This window comes from Ambystoma mexicanum, chromosome 3q (assembly GCF_040938575.1).
Source record: "Ambystoma mexicanum isolate Mex_15411 chromosome 3q, UKY_AmexF1_1, whole genome shotgun sequence".
In the NCBI taxonomy this organism is placed as follows: Eukaryota; Metazoa; Chordata; class Amphibia; order Caudata; family Ambystomatidae; genus Ambystoma; species Ambystoma mexicanum.
The window spans coordinates 1,270,913,191-1,270,940,297 of NC_090926.1; the positions used below are offsets into that span (position 1 = coordinate 1,270,913,191).

General features: G+C 44.0%; 1 protein-coding gene across 18 annotated transcripts in view; it reads right to left on the reverse strand.

The window, feature by feature from the left end:
- CACNA1A (calcium voltage-gated channel subunit alpha1 A) overlaps positions 1-27,107 on the reverse strand; it is a 2,932,691-nt gene that overhangs the window by 2,213,492 nt on the left and 692,092 nt on the right. For 11 of the 18 annotated variants that reach the window (XM_069604313.1, XM_069604311.1, XM_069604309.1 and 8 more), the window contains exon 4: positions 2,520-2,549. The exons of the other annotated variants lie outside the window; for them this stretch is intronic. In XM_069604313.1, coding sequence (XP_069460414.1) covers positions 2,520-2,549 — 30 coding nt within the window. The remainder of the gene's footprint in view (positions 1-2,519; positions 2,550-27,107) is intronic. 18 annotated transcript variants of the gene reach the window in all.

Sequence of the window (27,107 nt, forward strand, 5' to 3'; positions counted from 1 at the left end):
AGAGAAGGATGTTTTTGGCATGTGTGAGAGAAATAATGGTGACCAGGTTGGTGAAATCTTCGATGAAGGAAATGCTTGTGTGATATATAGGTGAAAGGTGATTGTGCTTGTCAAGGAGCGAGGGTAGTGGCAGGAGAGGTATTTTAAGTTGCTGATGGGGGTGGTGTCAAGTCTGGTGCAGGCGTGCAAGATCTTGTGGATGACAGTGAGGCACCATCCCTTGTGTTCGGCCAGTTTGTATGTTTGATGATGTAACCATTGGGGAAGAGAATGGTTAAGATATGGGTAGAGCTGTATGCCAGCCAAGTCTCAGTAATTAATATGGTGTCCAAGTCATGGGCGGTGATGAGATATGCGATTTCTACTGCGCGGATGATGGCAGCGCGGACATCGGTGAACATCAGTTTGTGTGTTGTGATGTAGGATGTCATGCTTCAAAGCGTAATCTGTGATGATGGCTGGGGACAGTGTGCTTGGTGCTGTCGAGTGATTGTGGGGATATGCTGTGGAGAGTGACTGGGTGAAAAACATTTTATTCAATGCAATGCTTACCTGGAGCTCAACAAGCTGGAGTTTTGGTCCAGGGTCCTTCAGAGCCCAACCTGGTCACCACCCAACAGGAGTCGCTCTTTTCCTCAACTGCCCTTTGCTGAAGAAACCCAAGTGATGGTAGGCCCTGGATAGACAGTTTAGTTAGGAGTGGCTAGCAAGACGAATTGGCAGTCTAGTGGGAGGAGCTACGTCAGGTGACATGCTGTGTCTGCTCTCCGGTGAAGTGTGGTGTTTTCTAGTCCTTGGGGGCTTTTAGTATGTTGGCTGGGAGGTCAGGAGCAGGCAGCAAGCAGATTGGCAGTGTAGCTAGTGGGCGGGTGAGCTAGGTCACCTGATCTGCTCATCTGCTCTCCAGTGCTCTCTGGCTATTTCTGGACCATGCAGACTTTCATTATGGTGGATGGATGGGGTGGAATTGGACAGCAAGCCAGACTGGGAGTGTAGCTGATGGAAGGGCGGAGCTAGATCCCGTGACCTGTTCCGTCTGCTCTCTTGTGCTGTCTAGTATTACATACAAATTACAGTCACATTTACAGAGCATACAACGCACAAAGCATATTATTACTCAGAAATTGTACAACAGTCACCCCAACTAAACATACTATGATCACAATGATAGAAGATACACAAATGGCAGTTATAAAGTACACACCAACCGCTTCCTTAGAGCATACTAGATACTTTTGCATAACACACACTATTCACACTCATAGAACAAATCCATCTACACCCTGAGAACATGCACCATCCACACAATTAGAAGTCATTGATACACTGAGTACATTGAGTAATAATAACAGCTATTATAGCAGAACTGAGAAAGGGAGGAATCCGGCATGAAACACTATATATCAAATCTTGACATCATTATTATTTTCATACATTATTTACACATTTTGAACATTCACAGCCCATGCTTAGGAAACATAAAGTAACTACTTTGAAAGAACATACACATCTACAATAGGATCGCATATGCATATTCAATCACAGCACAAGCACAAGCCACTCACAGATATGACATTTACTAGGCAAAATCACTGAACATTTCCCAATCACACTGTCAGAACATATTCCACCCATAAAAAAGAACCTACAACTTTCTTTCACACTGTGAGAAAATGTGCTATCAAGACTCATATGCAATGCTCAATCCACACTGTCAGAATGTACACCCTTTGTCCATAAAAGAAGACAAAGTGACCTCATAGACTATGAAGACTTGCACAACAGCTACACTCTAAAGAGCATCACAGCACACAAACACACACACACTGGTCAGAAAAGTGCAGTACACACTTACAGAACATACATCATCCAGACACACAAAACATACTGTACCCTCTCATAACATACACTATGGTACTCAAAGGATGTCCAGCATCCACACTCACACGACATATAGCATACCACTCAAACAACATACATCACACATCAGCAGATCGAGCATGCACAACTGCACAACATAGACAATCCACTCACAGAGAATAAACAACCTGCACTGACAAATGCAAACTCAACTCACAGAACAAAACATGCACCATTAACATGCACAGAACAATAAATACCTCATCCATGCCCACATGAAATGACCATCTGCTCATAGAACATACACTATCGATACTCACCGCACACACGCCACTCACACTCACATAAATATTGCCAACTCAAAGAGAATATATGCTCTTGCAAAACATACACCACTGACACTCCTTGCGCTTTACATAAGATGCTCACAGTATACCACTTGTACACTACGCATCACACACACTAAGTGAAAAACATCATGCACACAGAGAACATAAAGTACGCATATGTAGAGTAGAAAACATACACCCAAAGAGTATACATCACATACTGTACCGTCTGTGCGTCCTGTTAATCTAGTGGTGTCTAATTACCATTAATGATATGTTTGAAAAGGGCACTGCGACCCTTTGAAATACTTTTACACCTGGACTACTCACATATCTTTCAACTCCCGTTTTCCCAGCAACCTGCAAAGAGGATATGTGACTTTTAGTAGCAAAATTTGGAGAGAAGCTGTCAAACCCTGCTTCTGAGCCATCTCTGAACTTTTTATCATGGCCCCCTAGTGCAGCTGCAGGCCTCTATCTGAGCACAATAAGCCTTGACCGTAGCCCACCTAGAAGAGATACCCAAACGTGCACCCCTGTCGACCTCGCACTCAGAATTCTAAGTGCCCACCCATCAATGGATAATGGCATTACAAAGGCGGTCCCAACAAGTGCCATGGGTGGAAACACAAACACAAGGACAGCACAAGACAGAGAAAGCAGTGAATACAAGGATGAAGCAGACAGGTGGTAAAGTGTCAGAATAAGGCACACTATTAACAAAACTACACTGAAGGCCAACAAGACCATGGCTTAGCCAGGACAGCAGCAGGTGTGTGCTCTTTCAGTGGCTGGACAGTAGGGAAGATATAAGTCAATGTGCACAATAGTATTCCATAGGTCTCAACCTACCGAGTCCCCAGTTTGGGAGAATTACTCCAATGCAATCAATGGAAAGAAACAATTGTTTGGAAGGGGATGCAGGTTCATTGGGGGTGCAAGTGTGGGAGGATGATGATCGTGGGATTGTGTGGAGTGTGAAGTTATTTGTTTGGCAGAGTGACTAACTGAAGTCTGTGAAGACATCTGAATTGTTAGGAGTGTACCAGCTCCCTCCAAACGATGGTGAATGCAGAAGCATGGCTTTTAATTCCCATGGAGCTTGAGGGGCAGCAGAAGTTATTCACCAAAGTGGCCGTTATCCTGGTAATCTTTCCACCACTTCTTTCTGGCTCACTAGATGTTCTATTGTGGCAGCGCATGGACCAGCACCGTCATTATCCAGCAGTACCTATACAAAATATTGGGGGTGAGGGGGTTGGCTGAATGTGGGGTCACAGACTCTTCTCCCCCATGAGCCTGCCACCTCCCTTTAGCTCAATCCCTTTTTCTCAACCATAGTAATTTTCTAGGCAAAGAGAGCAGATGGGAGGGCTGGTGCAGCTAGGAAGGGGGAATAAGGACAACTAATACAAGAGTCAATATAGCGAATAACTTGTACTGACTAGTGCCAATAGTAATTTCTCCAAATAACAAGTTACTTACCCCTGTTAACATTCTTTCGACTGCCGGTTGCTCCCACATATTCCTCATCTTTAGATATTTTCCCTTCCAGCTTTAGCTGCTTCGGAAAACGTTTTTAGGCAGAAGGCGCTGCACGTCAATTTGGTCGACTCGATGTCCCTCGAGGGCTCCCATCTCACGATTAACGTCATTGTCAGTATATATAGCACGCGCATCGCCCATTGGCTTCAGTTCTGTTTTTATGCCTTCCTCTCTGACAATTACCAGCATCAATGAGTACCAGACAGTACCAGACTTTGAAAGAGCGTAAAGTGTAATTGCTGGAAATTCTACAGCGGGGTAGGCTGGGAGGGACGATGTGGAATACATGGGAGGAACATCAAGTCGAAAGAACGTTACCAGGGGTAAGTAACATGTTGTTCAAATGGATTGTGTCCTCCCACGTATTCCTCATGTTATGATAGACTCCCAAAGCAGTGTTAGGTTTTGGAGGAGGGAGTATGAATTTTCAGACTTAAGATTTGTCATGGATTGAATATAGGACAGTTTTCCCAAATCATCCTTCCTGGCTAGAGGATGAATCCAGACAGTAATGCTTTTTAAATGCATGAATGGTAGACCAAGTGGCTGCCGCACAAATGTCTTTTATAGACACCCCTCTTTGCAGAGCACAAGATGTCGCTATGTCCCTTGTGGAATTAGCTCTCAGGTCTTCAGGTGGCTCCTTTCGAGCCAATCTGTAGGATTCTGTAATAGCAAGAATGATCCATCTGGACAAAGTTTGTTTTGTAACAGGAAGTCCCAGTGTATGTCCAGTGTACCCAATGAAAAGCTGGTCATGCTGACGTATTTTCGCCATTCGACATGAGAGGCCACGAACAATGAGATAAGCAGCCCAGGGTAGCGCACACCCATCACTTATTAATCACTGCGATTGTTAACCTGCTTCCGTCATTCAGGGAACTCTCAATACTAGCAGCTCCCACTGAAAATATACTCCCAAATCCTGTTATACTACGGAAACCTACCATACTATAGGCTGAAACCTATGGCTTTGTGAAGCATAGCCCTCTCTCCCACCATACAGGATTATCAAATCTAGGTCTAGCCTCCTTTCTTTGTTTATTATATGATGAAGCCTACTGCATTTGAAACCCCGCCCGCTCTACCACTGTACAAGATTCTCGGGGGTGGCCTCCATCTCTGTTTACTCTATGCTGAAACCTACCGTGTTGTGATACCTAGGCCTATCTCACACTATACAGGATTCTCAAATCTAGGTGTAACCTCCATCTTTGTTTACTATTGGCTTATACCTTCTCCATTGTTAAACCTAGGCCTCTCTCCCACTATACAGGGTTCTCAAATCTAGCTATAGCCTCTAACGGTGTTTACTATATGCTGAAACCTGCTACATTGTGAAACCTAGGCCCATTGGTATAGGACTCTCAGTTCTAAACCTGGACAAATATTGCCTCTGCCAAACAATCTTGCAGTTTACAGTACGTATATCTCACACCACTAGTGTGGACACAGACCGCAGGCACGGCCAAGCATCCATGCACGATAGAATACAGCTATGGCTAAGCTCCTCCGGTCTAGCACCACACATAGCCGCCCAGACTGAAACACCTGACATACCTCAATACCTCTGCCACTAGCATACAGAGACTACCAACCGAAAGGAACCCAGTGTAGCTGGCCTTACAAAGATTCTCTTAACAATAGCAATCTATCTCCCAACAGCACCGACCCACGTGTCTGACCTCTCCTGGGGCTGCTTAGTGGAGCCTTGCCAGCCACCCAAGTCTTAGAACGGCAACATGCACACATGCATCTCCTAAGCTGAACTCCCTAGAATTTCTGAACACATCGACTACGGTCGCCAAGGGCGTTTTCCAACTGGGAAAAGCACATTGAGGCCACACAAGTGGGGAAAGAACGCTATATAAATAACCAAATACAATACAATACAATTTGTGAAACGTACAAGCTCAAAGCCCTTCTGGGATCAAGCCTACAAAGCCTTTCCTCTACCTTGCCAGGATGAGGAGGTGGATAGAATGTTGGAAGCACAATTTCCTGGGATAAATGAAAATCTGATAACATGTTTGTCAAAAAAAAGGTTTTGCCCTAAGGAGAACCTTTTCCTTGTAAAAAATTGTAAATGGTGGCTTAATAGATAAGGCCTGCAACTCACCCTGCGGGCTGATGCCAACGCAACTAACAGTATGGTTTTAAATGTTAGTAGCCTTAGTGGACATGAATGGAGTCGCTCAAAGGGAGCACACATGAAAAAAAATGCCAGCACAAGATTAAGATCCCAAATCGACACTTGTAAAGGTGTAGGAGGGAACATGCTAGTGAGCCCTTTTAAGAAATTGTATGATCAATGGCATCTTGAAATATGATACCTCTTCCGATGTGCGCTTGAAGATTGAAAGTGCTGCCAAATACCCTTTTATTTTTCCAATCTGGAGCCCCAGAATTGCCAAATGCAACAAAATGGACAACACCATAGGTGCACTGCACTTAAAATGGTCCACACTCTTTTCTCTGCACCAGCTGCAGAATGTATTCCAACGGCAGAGGTACAAGGGTTATGTTGCTGACCTCATGGCCGAAAGCAAAATCTCCATTACGTCACCCAGGAGGTCCAAATCCTTATATCTCAACCACTCAGAAACCATGCATCAAGGTTGAGTGTCTTGACCTCTGGATGGAGAACGAGCAAAGGTCTCTCTTTATGGAAGACCTATTGGAGGGCAGCGGAACATGTCCAGAAGGCCCGGGCACCACGTCCTCCTCGCCCAACCTGGAGCAATTAGGTTAATGGATTTCCAAAACTTTCTCAACCTCCTGATCACGTGAGGAATGACTGGGATAAACGTGTACAGGAGTGGAAATTCCCAGTCCACTACGAACACGTCTCCTAGAGCTCCTCTTGGGGGAAATTCCCTGGAGCCGAACAGATCGCACTCCCGGTTGACACTGGTCACGAACAGATCTACTTGAGGGCTTCCCCAAACGGTGAAGATCTCCTGAAGGACTTCCCAAGCTAGTTCCGTCTCATGAGAGACAGTGCTCTGCCTACTCAGAGCATTTGCCGCCGTGTTCTCCTCTCCGGCTAGGTGAACTGTTGATAGAGAGATTCCTTCTTGAATTGCCCAGGACCATAGCTGCATTGCTTCTCTGCACAGTGGTAGTGAACCTACATCGCCTCTCTTGTTGAGGTAGTACATGGCCACTATGTTGTCTGTCATTATCAGGACATTCTTTCCCCATAATGAGGGCAGAAAGGCCTTCAGCGCTAGTCTTGCCCTCAGTTCCAAAAGGTTGATGTGTAGTTTGGACTCCGATGGTGACCAACGACCGCTGACTGGCAGATCGTTGGTGTGAGCTCCCCACCCCGTGACTGAGACATTCATAACTACTGTTATCTCATGCCATGGTTTCCAGAAAGGTTCCCTGGCCCACCACAGGAGATCCTGTGCGACCCTGTTTGGAACCTGAAGCAGATCTGACATCTTGCCCGAGAACTGAGACCACTGAGGGCCCATTGGAGGGATCTCATCCTCAGGCAAGCCTCTGGCACCAGGAAAATGCAGGATGCCATGAGGCTGAGCAACCTCAAAAAGTCAAAGGCCGGATGACGCTGGGCACTCTGGAATTTGGTGACCATCTGAAGAATGTGCCGAGCCCTCACCTCGGGTGGCAAGGCTTTTCTCAAAGATGTATTCTGGACTGCTCTGATGAATTGGAGTCTTTGAGATGGTATCATTTGGGATTTCTTGTAATAGAGGGAGAAGCCGAGTCTGTGGAGAGAGTGGCAGGTTATGCTGAGATGTTCCAGGGCCTGCTCGGGAGTACAAGCCCCGATCAGCCAATTGTCCAGGTAAGGGTAGACGTGAATCACCCTCTCCTGAGACTTACTGCCACCACCGCCATCAACTTGGTGAAACCCCGAATGGCAGAACTCGAAACTGATCATGAGAACCGCCAACGGCGAACTCAGGTACTTTCTGTGCTTGTGGTTGATCAGCACATGAAAATAAGCATCCTGGAGGTCCAATGACACCACACAATCCACTAATGTGCAAGATTTCACCACAAACAACAGAACTTTGCTTTACTAATTAAACCAAAAGAGTTAGGCCTTGCAGCATTTGAGATGTCTTTTTGCCTAACCACAATGATTTTGTTTACAGTTACCAAACGGCATTTACAGAACAAAATGCATTGAATCTTAGTTACAATTTTTGTTTGGTTTGATTGTATTACAATCCGTTGTGCTAACACTGGTCGTACTACAAACCAGTTAAGTTCTGTTAGAAGACTACAGCATCAGTAAAAATCGCTTATGCTCACCTTTCGTCTTCGGTTTAAATACTAAGAACCAATTGTTTTTCAGAAAGATTTCCATACAGAAAGCAATCTCCTAGTAAATTTAATATTGTCTTTCATTCTTATTTCAGAACCTATGTTTTGTCTCAGATGTGGGTAAACCTGGTTCTAAATATTGTCTACTTTCCTTGATTACATACAATGACAATGATTTTTTCTTGTGTATATATGATGTTTATTTGATTTTACAATGACAAGGATTCTTTCCTGTGTAGATATGATGTTTATTTGATTTTCATTGATAATACATGTAAATAAACACGTGTCCCCTAAATTAAGGAGTTTACAACAGTTGTTATGATTGATTCTAATATCTTCTGTTGTTTTGTTAAAATGTATAATTTCAAATACTTGCATGTTGGGAATAGGGTGATTATTTTCAACACCACTACAGTTCCCTGGATACAACATAACATTCTACAATTTGAGAATGGTTTGAATTTTTTCGGCGGTTACCACCCCCCCAGTTATACACCATCCAATCCTGAAGCTGGAGGTCCTGAAGAATCTGGGAAAGGGTAACCATTTTGAACTTGTCCTTCCTGAGGAACTTGTTCAAGCATCTCAAGTCCAAAATGGGTCTCAATGCTCCGTCCTTCTTGGGGATTAGGAAATAAGGAGACCACCCTTTGTTCTTCTCCATTACAGCACGCTAGTTCTATAGCACCTTTCTCTAGCAGGCTGATAATTTCCTGCACAAGTTACGGACCCGGAAGGGATCTGGAACTTTGAAAGAGTGGCTTCCCGTTGGATGGTCCTGAGGCCTTCTTAGAACAGGGAGGCAGTAACCCTAGGCTACAGTTTCCAACGCCAACATATCTGAAGTAATACCCCACCATTCTTGCAGATGCTATGAGAGATTGCCTCCCACTGGGGTCTAGTGGCTTAAGGCCTCTGAGAGGTTTTGAGGTGGCTGAAGCAACGGCTGATGGTACAATAGCTGTTGCTTGGGCACCTCTCCCTCGTCCACCACAAGGGAATCTTCTTTTTTTAAATTTTTTTATATTACGAGTATATAATCACCGAAGTGATTTTTACAAGAAGATGAACACAGAAAAAAAAAAAATACTTCTATTGTTTCTGAGGAGAAAACTTCACAAAAGTGTTTTGTCCAAAGTCAAAGCATAAAGTCAATGCAGAAGTCAGAGCTTGAAGAAGGAGAAGTGTGAAGATTGAAAGTGAGGGCGAGGGTAGAGGCGCCAGATGAGATCGTTTCCTACCATCTTGACAAAGTGGGCCGACCCTCCCGCCACCAAGAGGTGTCACCCCTTGAGCCTGCCTTCACGTGGGACCACACTGCTGAGTCTCCGAAGCTGATTATACGAAGATTTGATCCAGAATATTTGCGGCTGCTATAGTCCAAGATGGTCTTAAACCTCCTATTAGACGCTCCCACCAAAGTGCCTCATCAATCAGGTAAGCATTCTTTAAGTGATGCAGTATATACGGCGTTCTCAATTTGTCTGTTCCTGGGCATATTAATAAAAGGTGCCGTACTGTTTCGCTTTGTTCGATGTCATTGCAAAAGCGGCAGGTATTAGATGGAGAGAGGCCTCTTATGTGCAGTATTTCGTTCGTCGGTAACAAATTAAGCCTCGCACGTAGAAGAGTGTTCCGAGTTTTTCTACTAGGATGTTTTAACAGAAAAGGTTGAACTTCATTCAATTTTCTGCATGTTGGAGGTAGGTGGCTAGTCAGTTTGTACTCAGCTGCTTTTTCCAATGTGTTGATCCAATCCGTTTCCTCCATACGGGTTTTAGTTTTTGTTGGATTAAACAAAAGTTCTTCCATGGAGCTGCCGCAAATTTCAAGTTGCTGTAAACAGATTGATTCCCATTTGGATAGAAATGTGCTTTTGCTTTTGTTCATTTCCGCCTGTACCATCACGAAAATTGATGGAGAAGAAGGATCTTTGATCTTCCGGTATAGCATGGCGGACGCCCTTTTAACTGTTGACTCTAAAGATGAAAGAGAGAGTTTGCGTTTTATCAAGGCCATCGGAGTAGAAGATGGTAAATTCAGAACGGAACGCCAGAAGAGACTCTCAAGTCTGACCCACAGAGAGTTGGGGAGAGATGGCATAGCGTCGGCTCCATATGTAATAGCTGGGATAACTTTGCCTCGATAGAATTTGAGTAGGGGCATCAATGAAAAGCGCCCATATTTTTTGTCCAGTATTTTTGCTTGTGAGACAAAAGATTTCATTTTTTCAAAAAGATGGCATTGCATCGCTGAATCTTTCGGTGTTGAGTCAATGAGAACTCCAAGATATTTAAATTCCGCCACTTGTTCGATTTTATTTCCAGACAAGAACCATGAGTTGATCTTAATTTTGTGATTTTTTGCAAACACCATGATCTTTGTTTTTTTGTTTATTTACTTCTAAATCATTAGCAGCTGTGTATGTGGTCAATGCAGACAACTGGCGTTGTAAACCGATTGGGGTCTGGTCGAGTTGGATAAGGTTGTCTGCGTATAAGAGTCTTGGAATCTTCTACTTGCCCAATTCTGGGGGAAATGCTCATGTTGTGGTTGAGATTTCTTTATAGTCCCCGAAGTAAGAAAGAAAAAGGGCTGGAGCTAGGGGACAGCCTTGTTTGACCCCTCTATCGGTTATTATAGATGATGAGAGCAGACCACTGGTGTTCAATCGCACCTGCACTGATGTAGAAGCATGAAGTGCTTTAATCGGGTTCAAGATCTCCTGAGGACAATCCCAAATGATGAGTTTTTCCCAAAGTTTCCTGCGATTGACTAGGTCAAAGGCCTGGGTGAGGTCTATGAATGCCAGGTATAAGTTCTGATTGGTTTCACGGGCTTTTGCCTTTAGTAGACTGAGAATAAAGATGTTGATACTCGTTCCTACTCCCTTTTTGAACCCAGATTGAAGAGGGTCATTACAGGGTGCACTTTCTGCCCATTGATTGAAGTGGTCTAACAGAAGGGACCCATAGACCTTCCCAATAATGTCAAGGAGAGCTACTGGGCGAAAGTTCCTAGGGTCATCCTTTCTTCCTTTTTTAAATATTGGGATGATGACTGCTGAGGTCCAAGAAGGCGGGATTGTGCTGAAGATTGTGCATTTCTGAAAAATTAGACTCAGGAGATTAGTCCAGTCTTCTGGGGCAGATTTCAAATTTTCGTTAGACAGACCGTCTGGCCCAGGTGCCCTTGATTTCTTTAACTTGGATATTTTGTCCAAGATTTCGGTTTTATCAGAGAGGTCAACCCAAGGTGCTGTCGACTGCAAAAGTGAAGGCCCCACTACCGAGTCTGGAGATCTAAACAGTGTTGAGTAAAACCCAATCCACGTTGCTTCGGAGATACTGTTCAGCACCATTGTGGTTGCTTCTTTGGCCCGTGGGTTGACTAGACTCCAAAATTCTCTGGAGTTGGATTTTTGGATTTGTTCTAACATAGCCTCGGAGTCCTGTTGGTGAAATATTAGACGATAGCACCGTAGCCAGCTTTTCAAGGGAATCTTCTTTGGCCTCTTTGACTAGCCAGTGCTCTTGCTCTTCCAACTGAGGAGTAGAAACAAAAGGAGACCTACCCCTCCAAGATAATCCAGGACATCCTGTCCTCCCCCTATTCCTCTACCTCCTCATCTACCACTCCGGGCCCATCTGAGGCCGTCTCTCCTCCTCCTTTCCCCTGTTCACCCCTGAAAATGTTTCTAGACAAGTCCTATCTATGAAAGCCTCATTAAAGCAGGCTCTCTCCTGCTCATCCAGAACCATCAAGGACCACATTGACACCCTTGCTCCAACCTTGGCCGATTCATGCAATCACTCCTTTGCCACTGGAACTTTACCCTCCCCCTTAAATACTCCCTTGTGCACCCCCTTCTAAAGAAGCCCTCTGCCGATCCTTCCTCTCCGGGCTTACAATCGCCTGATCTCCATCACTCCTTTCCTGGGTAAACTCTTGGAAAAGCTGACCATCTCCCAGCTTAATCTACATACTGAATCTGTTGCTTGCCTCCATGACCACCAGTCTGGCTTCAGAGCTGCCGGAAGCATGGAAACTGCTCTCGTGAACACCTGTGAAGACTTGCTTTCCAATATTGACTCTAATCTCCCTTCTGCCCTCATTCTGCTTGATCTATCCTCTGCTTTTGACACTGCCAACCATGCCATCCTGCTCAATCGCCTCTGTGACAACCTTGGTATTACTGATGAGGCCCTGGGCTGGTTGACCTCCTATCTCACTGACCGACCCACTCAGATCCAACTGGGGTCTTTCCTCTCTTCTATCTCTCTCTCTACTTGTAGTGTTCCCCAGGGGTCTAACCTTCCTCCCTGGCTCTTCACCCACTACCTGGTACCTCTTGCCCACTGCATCGCTACTTTCTGCTCCAATTTTCAATGTTATGCGGATGACACTAAGCTCTCTTTCAGGCTACCCTCAGCCACCTCTGCTTCTTTTCTCATACCAGATTGTCTGGCTGCAATTCCTGAATGGTGTGCTACCAATGATCTCTGCCTTAATTCAAGTAAGACTGAGATTCTCATCTTTGGGACACCCGCTCCCTCCTTTCCTCTCTCTCTCTCTCTCTCTGGCTGCCTACTCTGGGCCCTCTTCCTGCTCCTTCCTGTGAGGCTAAGAACCTTGGTGTCATCTTCGACTCCACCCTTTTCTCCTAGCCTCACATCTCTGAAGTCTCTAAGAAGTCAAACTATCAGCTGCACCTCCCCAGAGGCATTCTTCCTTTCCTCACTTTCCCCCAGAAGCTCAAGGTCTCCAGAGCTCTGGTTTCTGTAGCCTGGACTATTGCAACAGCCTCCTTCTAAATCTTCCTGCCTCTACTCTTCGACCTTTACAACTTATCCAGAACAGGACTGCAAGACTTGCCCTTGGCCTCAAGTCCAGGGATCGTATCTCTCCAGCTCTGAAATCTCTTCACTGGCTCCCCGTGGCTACAAGGATCAACTTCAAGACCCTCTGCATTGTCCGCAAGGCTTTGTGAGGCTTGGGACAGCTCTCCCTCCAATGTTCTCTTCCAAAACATCTTCCTTCTTGAGCTCTCTGCTCATCCACCTCCAACTCTCTGAGAGTCAGACGCTTCTCCAAGCAGAAAGTTGGGGTCAGATCTATCTCCTCGACTGGGGCCTCCCTCTGGAACAGCCTCCCTGCCTCTCTCAAACTTGAGCAGAACCACCTTTGGTTCCGGAAGTAACGCAAGAACCTCCTTTTTCTTCCGCTTTCTCTCTTCCTCTCCCCTGCTGATGCATCTGACTGCTCCGTGCACTGGTCACCTGGTCACCCTCTGAACTCGGGCCCATGCTCCTGCATGTCCAGTTGCCCTTGCACTGCCTCTGGGCACCCCAGCACTTAAGAGTCTGTAACTGCAATTCTACAGTCCCTTCTCTCTGCACTTATGAGCCACTGCTGGCTGCACTTGTGAGTTAACTGGACTACCCCCTTCAACTCCGCCTGACACGTCTCCCTGTCCCTCTTCCCCGCACTTGCGCAATCTGAATGACACAAGGCCTAGTAAGATTTTTATTTTGTCCTCCCTTTGTTTCCACCTCCTTGTCTTGTCGCACCTAGAAACACTTGGTACAGGCGCGTTATTAATGCCATATCATATCATAAAATATCGCTGGGGTGAGATGGTTGTGGCTGTCTGATGGCGACACCAAGGGATTTGGCTGCCGCCTTTAAGGTCTGTAGCTTCTCTAGGCTTTTGTCACCTTGCACACAGCTGGGTGCCATCAAAAAGGGCATGTTGAAGAGCCAGGACTCCACGTCCGGTGCAAAACCTGACTTCCTCAACCACGCAAACCTGTATTACTGTGCTTGCTGCCATGACTCTGCTGATGCTATCAGACGAGTCCAGTACTGATGGTAGTGACTCACACATAGCCTCCTTACCATCTCTTACAATATTCAGGAGCTGTCTCTTTCCTCCCCTTTGGGAATATGGTCAGCTGCCATAGCTATACAGTCCCACAGGGTGAATGTACACTTCCATCAGAAAATATCTTCCTTGCCCTAGCGTTGAAACGCTCATCATCCCTATCTGTTGGGATGGTTGGGTATGCAGCCTATTTGGAAGTAGACATCCCCGCTTGAACCACCAGGCTCTCTGGTGTTGGGTTGACAAGTAGCCAGAGCCGCTGCTTGAAGGCCTGTACTTCTTGGTGAGGTTCTTATTCACTGCAGGTCTTGATTCTTGGAACCTCAAAATTTACCATTACCCTTTTTTGGAGGACAACATGAAATTGAAGAACGGTATCCTTCTGTGGACCCTTGTTGAGAATGTCTGTCAAATCCCCCCTCACCCCACTCAAGCCTACTTCTGCAGGAGTCTGTCCTGATACTTTCTGGTTTCACCATCACCGTCTTGTGGACAATGCTGGATTTGACTTTTATGGACTTCCTTCATTCATGGTGTGTCACCCTTTCGCAACTCTCATGCTGAACTTCTTTTGCATCTTGTACTCATGGTGGCCCTGAATCATGCTGTTCCCATCTTCATCTTGTATCCTGGCTTGCAACATTATGTGTTACTACTGACTTCTGCAATTGTATTCACTCTCCCCTCTTGCTTCTCCACTCTTTCGACTGCTAACTCTCTGTTCTCTCCTCCTTTCCCTATCTCCTCCCCTTACTTTCTTCTATGCACTTACTCTATCAGAATTGTCCCTGGACCTAGTATGATAGCAACCTCGTCTGTCTCATCCTCCCTCCCCTTACTGGTTTTTTCCTCCCCACCACCCCTCCAGCACTTTCTGAAATGTCGTCAGGCCTAATATGATAGTCGCTTGTTTTGTTCCTCCCCTACCTTTCTGCACCCCTCTCCCTCACATCTTGTTTTTTTTCCAGCTCTACCAGAAATGTCATCAGGCCTAGTACGGTAGTCGCTTGTCTGTTTCCATTCCTTCCCACTCTCCCCCTCCCTTCCTTATCTATGTTTTAGCTCTTGCACTATCTGAAATGTTGTCAGGCCGAGTATGATAGTTAATTTCACATCCTTACTGTTCATGGCCTGTAAGAATGTCATTGTTTTTTCCCTTGTTCCCTCCCTTGCCTTGAAGCGTTTTGAAACACATTGTGTATAGGCGCTATATAAATAAACATATCATATCATATCATCCTGCTCGAATGGTGGAGCAGGTCTGTCAGTAACTCTGGTCATAAAGTTGCCTATAAGAGGCATCTGCATGGTCTGCTGGGTCTGGCTTGCCAAACTCAAGTTCAGGTGATGTGTCAATACCACTAGCAGATTGAAGATTCTCATATAAGTCCTTTAACCTGGACCCTTCAGATATAAGAGCATCTGGGACGTTCGGAGTGCCAAACAGAGGATTGTCCTAGTCCGATGGCTTGTGCTCCTCATATATAGAGGATAAAGATTTGAAAAAATCCTTCCTTCGCAAAGGCTTATAGGATTTTCCAATGTCTTTAGAAATTACTGGAGGTTTTGTGGGCAAAGGCGCCAATGGTATCGATTGGCTCGAGAGTAATGGCATCAACAGCTTCGGCAAAGAAGGCATCAGCGGTTTCTCTCGACGCTAATCATGTCAATGTATTCAATGATTTATGCATCGATCTTGGCATCAAAGGAGCACTCGAAGGGCTCTACCCACGACTCGATGGAGTCTTTAATGATTTTCTTTCCTGCTGAGGCCTCAACGGTTCGCAAGTGGTCTCTGGCCTTCGTCCCGGGCTTGCGGGCACGCAGGATCTAGCCTTAGCCCTTTCCTTGTCGGTTTCCGATGGCATGACAAGAGTATAGCTTTTGTTTTCTTTTTTTTAGGGGGTCGGGCCTCCTTCTAGAAAACATTTAGCATTTCCTTCCTGAATTCCTCTCACTGAGCTGGTGTAGAGGATTTAGTTGGACAGGCTATCCTTCTCTCAGGAGAGGAATCAGATGAAGAAGAAGCAGGCGATCTATATTGCCTTTTCTTCACCTTCTTCGATGAGGACGAGGAATGGTGCGAACTGCTCCTGGCCCGTGAATGCTTTTTCATCTCTTCCTTCAAGGAGAGTCGCCTCTCGACTTGTCGGACAAGCGTTGCTTTGATGGAGTCATCGAGTGGGACTTAGTAGGGGTCCTACCGACCGCTAATTTCCCTTTATGCTCTTTCAAAGCCTTACCAGTAATGTACTGACAGGACTCACAATCCACCATCCTATGCTCCATGCAAAGGCACCACAGACACACTCGATGAGGATCGGTGAGGGACATCTTGGCGCAGCAGTCATGACATTTTTTTACCTGGTCTTCAGGGTTGATGGTGTCGAAGACGTGGCCATCGTACTCGATGTTGTAGGTTTTTCTCACAGAAAAATGAAGCGCGCCGTATTTCTTGAAGCCTTAGCAATCATGGAAAAACGGAACTGAAGCCAACAGGCACTGCACGTGCTATATACACAGACAATTACGTCAGTCCTGAGATGAGAGCCCTCTAATGACATTGCATCGATCTGCATCAACGCACAGTGCCCTCTGTCAAAGAAAACGTTTTTCGAAGCAGCTAAAGCTGGAAGGGAAGATATCTAAAGATGAGGAATACATGGGAGGCCACAATCCATTCGAAGTATGTGTTTATATTGGTGGAGAAGGCGCAGGATGTTTATTGATTGGGTCCACAGGCAAAAAAGGATGAGGCTTGTCCAAAGTCAGCATCGGATGTTAGTCTGACACCCAAGGAGTAGTGGCTACAGAATGCACCAGGGTGTACCACAACGTTGCTCAGCTCGTAGTCACCACAGGTACACAACACTGAAAGACGTTTAAGGAAGCCTTTGCCCTTATAGCATGGGTGTGAATCCCTGTAGGGGGAGCAGAAATGCAAACAACCATCGATCTAGCTAGGGGAGTCTTTGCAGCCAGAGGTCCAGGTTCATAGCCATCCTAAGAGATGAACAGTCTATTTGGAGACTGAAAGCATTTAGCTTGGTAAGCCAATGGAAAGCTCTTCCAGCCCCCAAACAGGTGGTTGGAAAGAAGGAAGGGAAACATATCTCCTCATTAAGGTGAAAAGTAGAAACAGTTTGGAAAATAGGATGGATGTGTCCTGAGAAAGACCTTACCTTTATGACTGTCAGTGTAAGATTCTGAAGAAGAATGATCCTATAATGCCCATTTAGCTCTCACTGTAGTAACAGCAACCTGGAAAACACATTTCCGATCCCTGGCGGCCTTAGCTCCAAATGGTGAGGCCATACTTGAAAAGCAAATGTAGCACCAGTACAGAGAGCAACATGATTTTTAACTACAGCTTTCTGTAATGTTAAAGCACACTTTTTCAGAGGTTCCATAGGTGCAATAGCAGCCAGTAGGTTCTGCATGCATGAACCTGCATTTTAGGCCCTGCCAGTTGAGAATGTACAGATAGACTGTCACCCAAACATCATCGCAATAGATTGACCTTCATCTCCAGAGACCAGTGGGAGAATTCAATCCCCCTGTACTGCAGTCTAATCATTTCCATGTTACCCTTGAAAAGAAAAGGATGACCATAAGACCATTGGGCTGCCATGTTATGAAATTGAGTGCAGAGATGACAAACCAGCAACTGCTGGTCACCACAAGATTCTCCCCCAAGGAAAGACCAGCGACTGAATTAATCAAAGGGCTGGCAGGTCAGAAAGTCTGAATATGCATCGCCATCACGAATCAGATGGCATCCCAGACTTCCCTAGCTTCATCACCAGCCCAGGGAAAAGATGGCAAGTTGTTTGTGGGGTACACATACATGATACTGGAATAATAGACGATTGAGCAGGCACCCACCTGTGTTCTGCATTTCTGCTAGATGAAGTCACCACAGGAGAAAACCCAATGTGAATTTCAGCACATTGATTGGAATGGCCAGTGTCTGGCAGACAGAATCTTTGGCCATCTGCATGGAGGTGCTCTCAGTAACTAGCCATCTAGTTACTGGTTTATGTCTAAAGCTTGTCTTTGAAGATATTTCAGAAGGACGGCAATCACCTTGTACAAACTAGAGGGTGATGCAGAGGCCGACAAGCAGGTCTCAGTGTTTGAGGTGGGTGTTAATGGACTTCAGTCCTGGGCACTTTCTGGGGAGCCCACGCTGGCATGCAATAATGCACATTCTTTAGGAGAACGGTCATGATTTGGGGCACTGGCTATATATCGAAACTGTTGCCTAATAAGCATTTGTCTAAGTGGTAAAGATTCAAAATCAAATATTATCCCACCACAGGTTTTCTGGTCCACTGCAAGAAACCCTGACCACCTACACAAATGAATCTCGTTCTAAGGCCATTTCTACAGCAGCCAAGTGTCCTGTGGAGAGGGCAGGGAGGATGAATGAAGAGGAAGACAGCACCTTCTGGCAACTACTACATTGGCACAGTGATCTGTCAAGGACACTCTCAAAAGAGAGTCATGTGTACTACGACCAAGGTGGTCAGGAAATTCTCAAGTCTTCTCACCTTAAGTAGCGACAGCCCCTGAGCTGAGAAGCTTGGTGTACTGCTGCTGCTTTTTTGTGCTTTCTACTTGCGAAACATTTTTATTGTTACCTACTGATAATCCCCAATAACTTAATGTCTCCCTGCACTTCGGGAGCTGCTCCAGAATCTAAGGGGAGGATTGTCTCCCCTTAAACACATTCACTGGCTTCAGTGTTGACGTGCTTTAATGATAAGCTTAGGAATGACACGAGAGACAGGCCTGACCTCACTGATCTTGGTCATAATGTGTTATTTTGAGATACCTTGGGGCTACAACTTCATCTCTACCCCGAGGCAGTTGTTCGATTCACTAGGACCTTATCAGAGTTGCCTGGTTGGTAGAGGTCAAGATGTTTCGGCTTCTCTTCTGCAGGGGTGGTGAATGACGCTGTATGGATCTTGTTTCTATTTGGAGCTGTGCAGAAGTGTGTGGCTGCCACACACAAAGGCCTAATTAGGCATGGTCCTGTACTAAGTGTCCAAGTTCCTAATCACTTTAGTTGTACAGTGTGACTTCTTTAAGATTTCACTATCCACAGGTACTATATCCAGTTGGAGAGCAATCCGACCTTTCTAAAAGCTCTGGGGGAAATCACTTGTCTCTTAGGAAAAGGTTCTAGGGCCCTTAGACAGATCCACTCTAGTACATAATCTTTCACATCATAGGACGCTGTTGTGGTGGAAGAAAAATTGCTAGAGCCCACCAAGTTATAGAACATCCTTTCACTTACCAGATCTTCATGGTCCTGGTAATTACTGGTCTCAGACCTCAACATAATATTTTTTTTTTTTTTATTTATTTCTTGTTTTTAATCAGAAATGATTTTTACAAGAATAATACAAAAATATGATTTAGAATACTTTTTTGCTTACAAACATGTGAATTGATTGTAAAGTACATGATTTTAAAATTCATAGAGACCATTTTATATTTCATTATTTTAAAAATGCAATCGAAATTAAAGCATCGCATGTAGAGCGCAAGCTCAGACAGTTCAAAAACTCTATAGATGCAATAAATATGCTCATATTAGCAGAATTTAACAAATAGGCCCATCTCAAGCTCGGCTGTATGTTGGCCACCACAGACATATGTTTTCTGTAAGCATTAAACCTTGTTGCACACAAAGCAGGGCATTCTACTATAATGTGCTCTAAGGTTTCTTTTTGATCTAGTTTTTGACAGAACCTACAAAAGTTATCTATCATTTGTATTTGTTTCCGCTGTGCCAAGATGTCTCGAGTCAGCCACAGATTGAAACGCATTCTCATAATCGCTGTGCGTACTTGTGGAGATGGAGATTTTAGTAAATAGTTTTCAACCGTGCCCATTTTTTTATCCGGAAATAGTTGACTCTTAAAATTTCTGTATTGCAAACAGACAGTACGATTCACCAACCAATCATGCAAAAAGATTTTTTTCTTAGCTCAAACTGGATTCTGTATTAGAGTTTCTAAATCTACTTCGGCTGCAACCATTATTTGATAGACGTAGGTAGTCCATACAACTGCAAATTGATGATTTGATTTGAGTATATATGTCGCTAATACAGCCAAAATTGATTCAGCTCCAATGTTCATCAAACATTTCCTAAGAAAAGCACACAGCTGCCAGTGATATCTTGCTTTCAGTGAGGTAAGACCAAGTTCGTATCTAATACATGCTACAGGAGTGGCTTGTGGTAGCTGCAGGATGTTTCTCCAAAATTTGGCTTCCATTCGATCTAGCTCTTTTATATTAGTTATATCTCGGGCTTCCATTCCGTAAAGAAGTATTGGTGTTGCTTTTTGTTGCCAATAGAATATGGCAGAACTGATGGAGAATTTGCCATACTTATGTAGAATCAACTTGGACTGTGAAATTGCTGTATTCAATTTACTTTGTAGCATGTGATTATAGGCAATAGTTGCAGTGTTGGCCTCAAATTGCGTGCCTAAGTACTTGTAATTTGCGACAATATCTAATATGATATCATCAACTCTCCATGTGAACTTAGTTCTTTTTGATCTCTTTGGAACATCAACGATGATCTGAGATTTTTTTATGTTCATTGAGAGTTCATTGGTCTTAAAGTATGTTGAAAGTGCAGTTATAAGTTTTTGAAGGCCTGTTGGAGTCTTAGAAATTAGCACCAGATCATCCGCATACCATAATGCTTGTATTATATGACCATTCATTTTTGGAGAGTCCGTATAGAGATTACAAAATACTTCTTTGACATCATGAATAAAAAAATTAAAGAGTGATGAAGCCAAAATACACCCTTGTTTCAAGCCTCTTGATGTGCTGATTCTTGATGAAAGCAGTCCGGTGGTAGATAACCGGATTTGAATGGACGTACCTGAGTGGAGCGCAGCTATTATGTCAATTAGAATCTGCGGACACTGTGCTATAGATAGTTTTTGTAATAGTCTTACACGCGAGACGGAATCAAACGCCGCATTTAAGTCAATAAATGCGAAATAAAGTGATGTTTTAGTTTGTTGTGCTTGAGCCTTTAATGTCTTAAGGATCATTAGATTTACTGACGTCCCTAACCCGCAAACAAAACCTGTTTGATTACGGTCTCTGCTTTTGTTTTCAAGTGTCCAGCTGTTAAAGACCTTTAAGACTAATCTATTAAATATTTTGCCTGGGGCATCCAAAAGTGCTATCGGACGATAGTTGGCTGGTATGCTACGATCCCCTTTTTTAAAAATCGGGACAATGACAGATGTACGCCATGAATCAGGTATTTTCCTTGTTTTCAATATTGTCTGGAAAATGGAGTTCAGAATCTTTGCCCAAAGTTGTGAATGTTGTTTTAGCATATAATTGGTTATGCCATCAGGGCCTGCAGCTCGTGATGATGAAGATTTTGATATGAGTGTCATGATTATTTCTTCTGAACACTCTAAATTCCAGGCTACCATTGACGGAGTCTCGGGAGCATACTGGAAAGCTTTATCTATGTAGAGTGATGAAAAATGCGCTACCCATTGGTCTTCAGTCGCTCCATTCAATTGAGTTTGCTGAATGTTTGAGTTTATTTTAGAATTGAGTAATTGCCATATTTGTGCACAATTTTTACTAACTGTGGCTGTCAAGAAGGCCTCTCCATCTTGTTGAAATAGACGTCCTTTATAAGCACGTATCCAGGTTCTATAGCTGGTTTTTAACATTTTACATACCTCTTGGTTTTCAGGCCAAGGAAGCCGCCTGGCTAGTCTCATTTCCTTACGATGTTTTTTTTTCCTTATGGATACGGGCTGATTATATGTATGCAAATGAGAACGTCCTGATGGAAGAAAAAAGGTTTTATAGCTGTTGAGCGTTTCCACATATGTTTGACTATTTAATGATCTCTTCTGTGACGTCAAATTTGCATGTAGGCTTTTCAGTTTAGATGGTGTCCACTTAAACCGTGTTTTGGCATTATTAATTGTCAACTTTTGTGGCATCTGTTGAAATTTGACACTTTTTTTATTTGTGTTTCTTGGCCACATTAAAGATAGCATATGATGGTCACTGCTTTCTTGCTTTATTATCTTAAATTCGGTAGATAACATGAAAAGCCTTGATGAAAGATATATGTAATCTAAAGTGCTTGTTGATTTTCCCCTTTGCCACGTTACTTGCTGCGGAATGTCTCCCGGTAATGACCCGTTAGCCATTCTCATATCATATTGCTTCATTAAACAGCTCCACTTTTTATAATCTTGTGTGTTTTTTCTCAACTGAAGCTTGAAGGCGTCAATATTAAGATCTCCCACTAAAATAACATCAGTTATTTCTTTAGTTTGTGCAATAATATTGAACATTTTGGACAGTTCCTGATGAAAGCAAACATCCGTAATTGCCGCTGGGTTTCTATACATATTGATTAATGCAATCCTTTGGGACTCTATCGTTATTTTAACCATCTGTATAAACTTGTTGGGGTTTTCCCATGCTTGTAATTGTATATTGCTTCCCAGTTTGATGGCTACCAAAAGTCCTACCATAGGTCGACCTTTCTGAGCTATTATTGCCGGATTAATTGTAATAGTGTGGTTATCCCATATTGGAGCAACACTTAGCCATGTTTCTTGGAGGACTATGATATCTGCGTCATTCAAAAAGGAATTGGGATTAGTAAGAAGATGGGAATATCCCCTTGTGTTCCAGCTTACAAGTGTGGCATTGACTGTTTTTTGCCTATCAGGTTCTTGATTCGATGGTGGTTATAACTGAGAAAAACGTTCTTCCAATGCGGCGAAACTTGAAGAGTTGCATTTATGGCATTGACACACGTTTGTTGGTGAAATAGTTATTGTTTGTTTCTCTATATTTTTTTCACTGTTTTTTCTTTCCGGATCTTGGGCAAGCAGGAAACCCATTGCAAAGATTTTCATTCTCGCCTGCCATATAGTATTCATAACTATGCCAGATTTCATCCATAGACGCACAATCCCCAAGTTAGTATCGCAGATGAATTCCACTTGATTAATGTCAAATGAAGTGAGGTCTCCTAGTTCTGGTATGTCACTAAAGATGTTAAGTACACTAGTACGTGATAGATCATATTGAGGATAAGGATCCGCACGACATTTTAGAATTAGAGTATGATGGCTCGCAAATTCTTTTTGTCTCTTTAGATCCTGTGTTTGTAATTTTGTTACAAGTGGTTGCTTTTTGGCAATTTGATTGATGCTAGAATTATTGATCACATGATTTGTCTTTATACAGTGGTCAAGTTTACTTCCAGATCCCTGTTCATCAAAAAACGTGACCTTAGGTTCTTTTGAACATCTAGGTGTGTGCAATGGCTTCAAGTGAGTATCTAAATAAGCTTCTACGACTGATTTAATTTCATCATTTTGATTATGCCATATCTCACCACCTCGATATCCATTTATTGCTTGTGAATCGCAGCCAGTGTTGGACTTAATTTGTTTTTCATTATCTCTTTCTATTACACATTGTCTTTCAGTGAAGGATGTGTTGTGGTGTGCAAGATTTCCAGCGCATCTCGCCACATTTATCTGCGAATTTCTTTTTGTTACGAGATCTTTTATCTCATTTGTGCGCTGAACAATATATGCATCTATCACTGCTTTAAGTTGTTCAACTTGTGGCTTCTCCGTTGTTGTCAACAATGCTTGTTTTATTTTTTCATTTGCCTTAGTAAATTGAGTCTTTGGGTAAGTCTCCTTAGTCAATGGATTTGTTAAAGTTACATGTTCCATTGGTATTGCTGTATCCAAAGCCAATACCAATTGACTAAGGGGTGATTCGTTTATTTGTAGAATAGATTGATTTGACAAAGAACTTCCCACCGGAGATTTTTGAACTGGTGTGACACCACTAATTGTGTGATCAACATGGGACTTTGTAGGAACTGTCAACTCCACTGTTTGTGTACGGATTTGACAATTGGATGATTTATTTCGTTTCATTGATTGATGTGTAGCACGACCTTTATTTCGTGTTTGTTTATTGAAAAGACCATATTGAGTTTTATTTATTGGTTGTTTCACTGTTTTAGCAGAATTTTCAATACTTATCCATGAGGTATTCTGAAGCGACTCTGTTTGTGCCTCAGCTTCAATTGGGCAAATGACATGATCGAATGTAGGGAGACTCACAGAGTGCGAGATGGGTACCGTCACAATTTCTATGCTCTTAGACAGATTGTCTGGCAGTTCTTCCGTTTGTCCAGTTTTTTCCATTTCCGCCGAGTGTGTTTGAATCCATGACGTTAAATGGTCAATTTTGGTTGATTGTATGTTAATCTTAGTCTCAAGAGTTTCAAATAACTTGAACAAACTCTTAATTGTGGTGTTAACTGCCATAAGAGTCACTTCTAGAAGTCCTGTATTTACAAGAATCTTTTCTTTTTCACATGAAGATTCGCGATGCCTTGGCGTTGGAAGAATATACGACACGGACTCTGAGATGGTGGAGTCCATTGAGCCTCGTTTATAATAGTCCGTATGTGACCTATTAAGAGATGCAATTGTGCTTACAGGTGTCGTTTGTTTTGCTTCTTCCAAAAATACTTCTTCATTAGAGGCGCTCTGTTCGTTCTCCAGTGTTTCATATATTTTGTCCAAATGTGTACTTGGAACCTTCTTTCGTTCAATTTGATTAGAAGATAGAAGCATGGTATTATCCGAAATTGGAATATTGTCCAGTGCCTCAGATTTGACATTATCAGTCATAACCATCTGCGTTGCTGAGTGCACTTGATTTAAATCTGATGTTCCATCTAGTATATTTCGATTAGATTCCATTTGTACTTCAATGCACTTTATAGAGAGGCTCGTGATGTTCTCTATTGATATTTCATTTGGAGGTCCCGAATTGCCTTCTGCAATGGGAGCTTCTTGTTGATAGGAAGTCAGTGTGCTAGGTTGTGTAGTAGTTTTCACAACCGGGCAAAATTGTCTAATATCTTTGTTTATGAATTGCGTTTTTAAGCGTGTTTTAGCACGCGGAGTCAAAGTTATCATTTTGGTAGAAGAGATTTTATTTAAAGTACTTTTAGATCTAGTAGCTACAGTCTCCATTGGTGTGTCAAAGTTCACCACTGGATGACTCGTGCAAGTTAGATTCCTTTGCGGTGTTAAAGACATTTATGCCTATAACAGAACCGTATCTACAATCAGATTTGACTCACCAATGCACAAGTATTTACCTTATTTCTTCTTGTCGGGATCAAAGAGGTCACACCTCCGCAGTCTCCCGTATATAGTTTCCGCCGCCAAACAGCCGCACAACAGCACTGCTAGCGGCCTTGTCACCGCCGGGCTTAACGCCGCAAACTTCCGTGTTATGTGCGCTTCTGTAGTCACGTGATGAGTCACGTGGGTGATGTAGCCCCGCCTCCTCCAGGAAGCGTGGGGAGATCCGGCAAGAGCAGAGAAGCCGCTCGCAGTGTCGGACTGTAAGTGGGTTTTCCCAAAAAGAAACGATCAGCGTTTGTCCTCAGGGCAAGGTAAAGCACACCATAATATACATAGTTCAGGTTAGTAAAGGGCGCATTTGTCCCCACTGAGATGGAAGGGCAATCACAGTTATACATAAGGAGAAGGTATCATTTCCTTCAATATGGACTTAAAGAAAAAACAACACATGAATTTATGGAAAACCCCATATAGCCGACCCAAATTCAAGGGCTGAGGTTGAGAAGCATGTTTGAGCACTAGCTGTTTTTTTGTGGCTTTGATCTCCATAGGGACTACGACAGATTGTCTAAGTGCATTACTTGAAAGGATAATTTGATACATAGCTGAGCTTCGTGGTTGCCTCAATCAGAAATTTATGCTCGTGGATATGATATGATATGGCATTTATAACGTGCCAATACACAAGTGTTTCAAGGCGCGACGAAGCAGGGAGGGGGAACAGAGGGAAGACAGACAACGATCCTACTGGGCCAGGTGTCATTCAGATCGCGCAAGGGAAGGGGGAGGGGTGGAATGCAGTACATGAGATAATAGAATATTAACAAGTAAAGTACGGCCAGCAGGTGGCAAGTGTAAAAGGTAAGTGCAGGAAACAATAATGCAGTGCTGGTAGTGGGACTTTAGGGATACAGAAACAGTACCCAAGTGCAGGGGTAGCCATGAGGGCAGTGCAGGTGCGCGACTGGCGGAGGAGGGGACCTGGGCCCGAGATCAGAGGGTGGCCAGGTAAACCAGTGCAGATTCAGTTTCAGCCAGGAAATCAGCAGGGGAGAGGAGGAGAAAAAGCAGACGCAAAGAAAAGGGTTTTGAGTTGCTTCCAGAACCAGAGATGATTCTCCTCAAGTTTCAGGGGGGCAGAGGGGCTATTCCAGAGGGATACCCCGGCCGAAGAGAATGATCTACCACCAACTTGTTGCTTGGAGAAGCGACTGACCCTAAGGGAGTTGGAGGCAGATGAGTGAAGAGCTTGAGAAGATAGATATTTAGGAAGAGAAAGTGGAAGGTATTGTGGCCCCAGACCCCAGAAGGCCTTGTGGACGATGCAGAGGGTTTTGAACGTAATCCTCGCAGCCACTGGGAGCCAGTGCAGAGTTTCAGTCCTGGAGAGATACGATCCCTGGGCTTGAGGCCAAGGACAAGTCTTGCAGTCCGATTCTGGATGAGTTGCAGAGTGCGGACAGTGGAGGCAGGCAGATTTAAAAAGAGGCTGTTGCAATAGTCCAGCCTAGAGAGAACCAGAGCTCTAGAGACAGTGAGCTTCTGGGGGAAGGAGAGGAAAGGAAGAATACATCTGAGGAGGTGCAGCTGGAAGTGACACTTCTTAGAGACATCAGAGATGTGACGAGAGAAGGAGAGTGTGGAGTCGAAGATGACCCTGAGGCTTTTTGCCTCACAGGTGGGAGCAGGAAGAAGGCCAAGAGAGGCTGACCAGAGAGTGGCAGGAAAGGAGGGTATGGGTGTTCCGATGAGGAGAATCTCTGTCTTACTAGCATTAAGGCAGAGATCATTGGCAGTACACCACACCTGGATGGCGGACAGTCAGAGATGAAAGCAGGAGATAAGGTGGCTGAGGCAAGCCTGAAAATGAGCTGAGTGTCATCCGCAGAGCACTGGAAGTTGGGGTAGAGCGCGGCAATGTGGTGGGCAAGAAGTGCCAGCTATTGGTTGAAGAGCCAGGGTGAG